Raw genomic sequence first — 2,677 nt, 5'->3', positions numbered from 1 at the left:
GTCCAATCACACACTTGGCCAAGAGCAAAATTCTATTTTATCCCTGAGCACAGAACGGGACAACTTGTCACTGCGGCCAACTTGCAGTGGGACAATTGAAGAATTCAATTCAATTGTTTAAAATAAATAAATAAAAAATACGTTTTTATTCTTGACGTTCCCCTTTCATTCCGTCCCTCCTTTTTCCATCCTTTCTTTCCCGATTCTAGTCCACCTTTTCTTTGATGTTAGTGTGACTCTTGTCCCACAATGAGTTGTCATACAGCAGTGGTGGCGAACCTATGGCATGGGTGCCAGAGGCGGCACTCAGAGCCCTCTCTGTGTGCACGCGCACTGTCGCCCCAGTCCTAGGCCTTCAGCTGGGTTTGATAAAACCTTTTCACTTTAGGCCTCTGCTGCTGTGTGCAAAAAAAAAAAAGAAGGTTCAATCAATCAGTCAATTTCAACTTCTTGCAGGAAAGAAAAAGATCTCGCAAAGTTGGAATTGATGGATTGAACTTTTTAGTCCCACCCAGTCTGCCGTTACCACCACAGCCACACCCACCCAATGGGCCATGCCCACCCAATGGGCCACACCCACCTAATGGGCCACACCCACCTAATGGGCCACGCCCACCCGGCACCCGACGATGCATAAGTGGGTTTTGGGTTGCAGTTTGAGCACTCGGTCTCTAAAAGGTTCGCCATCACTGTCATATTATAGCAGTGATGGCGAACCTTTTAGAGACGGAGTGCCCAAACTGCAACCCAAAACCCACTTATGCATCGTCGGGTGCCGGGTGGGTGTGGCCCATTGGGTGGGCGTGGCCCATTGGGTGGGCGTGGCTGCGGTGGTAACGGCAGACTGGGTGGGACTAAAAAGTTCAATCCATCAATTCCAACTTTGCAAGATCTTTTTTTTCCCCGCAAGGAGTTGAAATTGACTCATTGATTGACCCTTTTTTTTTTTTGCACATGGCTGTGGAGGCCTAAAGCGAAAAGGTTTTATAAAACCCAGCTGAAGGCCTAGGACTGGGGCGAGGGCGCGCGTGCCCACAGGGAGGGCTCCGAGTGCCGCCTCTGGCACCCGTGCCGTAGGTTCGCCACCACTGTAGTATAGACTCCCCTGAGCACTTCTCTGTGAAGAGAACATGCTGCACCTATTTTGGCCAGTAGGGGTCAGGGTTGCTGAACTTTACCTATAATGCAAAGTACATTACAGCAGAATGGAAACCGATCAAGGAGAGAATTAAGGAGAAACTTCCTGACAGTGGGAACAATGAACCAGTGGAACAGCTTGCCACCAGATGTAGGTGTCCCATCAGTGGAGGTTTTCAAGAAGAGACTGGACAACCATCTGGTCGGAAATGGTGTAGGATCTCCTGCTTGAGCAGGGGGTTGGAGTAGACGACCTCCGAGGTCCCTTCCAGCTCTGATATTGTTATCCATGTTTCAAGACCCCCGCTGGATCCTCTTCCAGGTGTTTTGAGGTGGAACCCCTAAGGCAGGGGTCCCCAACCCTTGGGCCGTGGACCGGTAGCGGGCCGCGGCATGCCAGCAACCAGGCTGCACAAACAAGCAAAGCCCCATCTGTGGGATGGAGGCAGCACACAAAATCACGCCCCCTCCGGTCCTTGGAAAAACCTCTGTCCACGGAACCGGTGGTCCCTGGTGCCCAAAAGGTTGGGGGCCTCTGCATTACAGGTAGTCTTCAACTTATGACCACATTTGAAAGGTCCTTGGTATTCTCTGAATCCTTGGTGCTTTAAATTAGCACTGATGCTGTTCCCTAGTTGGGTCATGAAATGTCTGCAAGAAAATCACCAGACTCAGAGAGCACCAAGGACCCCACAGTCGTCGTCTTCGTCGTCATCATCCTCCTCCTCCTCCTCCCCTCCTCCTCCTCTTCCCCTCCTCCTCCTCCTCCTCCTCCCTAGTTAAGGTCATGAAACGTCTGCAAGAAAACAAGCTCAGAGAGCACCAAGGACCCCACAGTCCACTTCCTTCGGTTCCTCCTCCTCTCCTCCTCCTAGCACTGATAATGTTACCTAGTTAGGGTCATGAAACGTCTGCAAGAAAACGAGCTCAGAGAGCACCAGGGACCCCTCATTTCAACCCTGAACTACAAATATTCTCCTTCATTGGTATGTCATGGTTTGTTTGGACTGGATGATGGTCCCCATTGGCTGGGAAAATGATTGTTTAAGTCTATGAATTGGGGTTGAAACCTCAGACTGAGTTTTGCTTTGACATACCCGTGCAGTGTACTCAATAAACAGGACGGTTTTCGGAGACGGAATGAACCTGGAGTTTGATTTGGATCGTCGAGCTGGATGTTGACGCCAGCTCTCCATCATTGTCTTAAATTGCCCTGTGTTTCAGAGATTACCTCTTCAAGTGCATAGACTGCGCTCTGGTGGTGACTCAGCGCATCAACGGGGAACAACACGTTGCGGTGCCCCTGAGGAACACAAGCGGCCAAGCTATCATGATGCTGGACCTCAACCTCGGAGCCCGTCAGCAGCTGTCACCTTGTGCCCACAAGGACATGCAGAAGATGCTGAAGATGGTGCAAGCCGCCACTCACGAGATCCTGAAAGAGGATTCCGGAGATCTGGAACCATATTACGTCTTGGGTAAGGGGCCCATTTCTTGAATTAAAATCTTAGAATCGGGACATCGAATCCAGCATTGTCCA

At 50.5% G+C, this 2,677-nt stretch overlaps 1 protein-coding gene across 1 annotated transcript in view; it reads left to right on the top strand.

Annotated features, from left to right (window-relative positions):
- EFCAB5 (EF-hand calcium binding domain 5) overlaps positions 1-2,677 on the top strand; it is a gene marked incomplete at its 5' end in the record, with an annotated part of 36,147 nt that overhangs the window by 26,807 nt on the left and 6,663 nt on the right. The window contains one exon of the mRNA XM_029286710.1: positions 2,362-2,615. Within this exon, the coding sequence (XP_029142543.1) occupies positions 2,362-2,615 (254 nt within the window). The remainder of the gene's footprint in view (positions 1-2,361; positions 2,616-2,677) is intronic.

Source organism: Protobothrops mucrosquamatus, unplaced genomic scaffold, assembly GCF_001527695.2.
Source record: "Protobothrops mucrosquamatus isolate PMUCROS unplaced genomic scaffold, P.Mucros_1.0 scaffold4652, whole genome shotgun sequence".
Taxonomy (NCBI): Eukaryota; Metazoa; Chordata; class Lepidosauria; order Squamata; family Viperidae; genus Protobothrops; species Protobothrops mucrosquamatus.
Note: the sequence above shows the minus strand (reverse complement) of the source record. Positions and strands in the feature narration are given on the sequence as shown.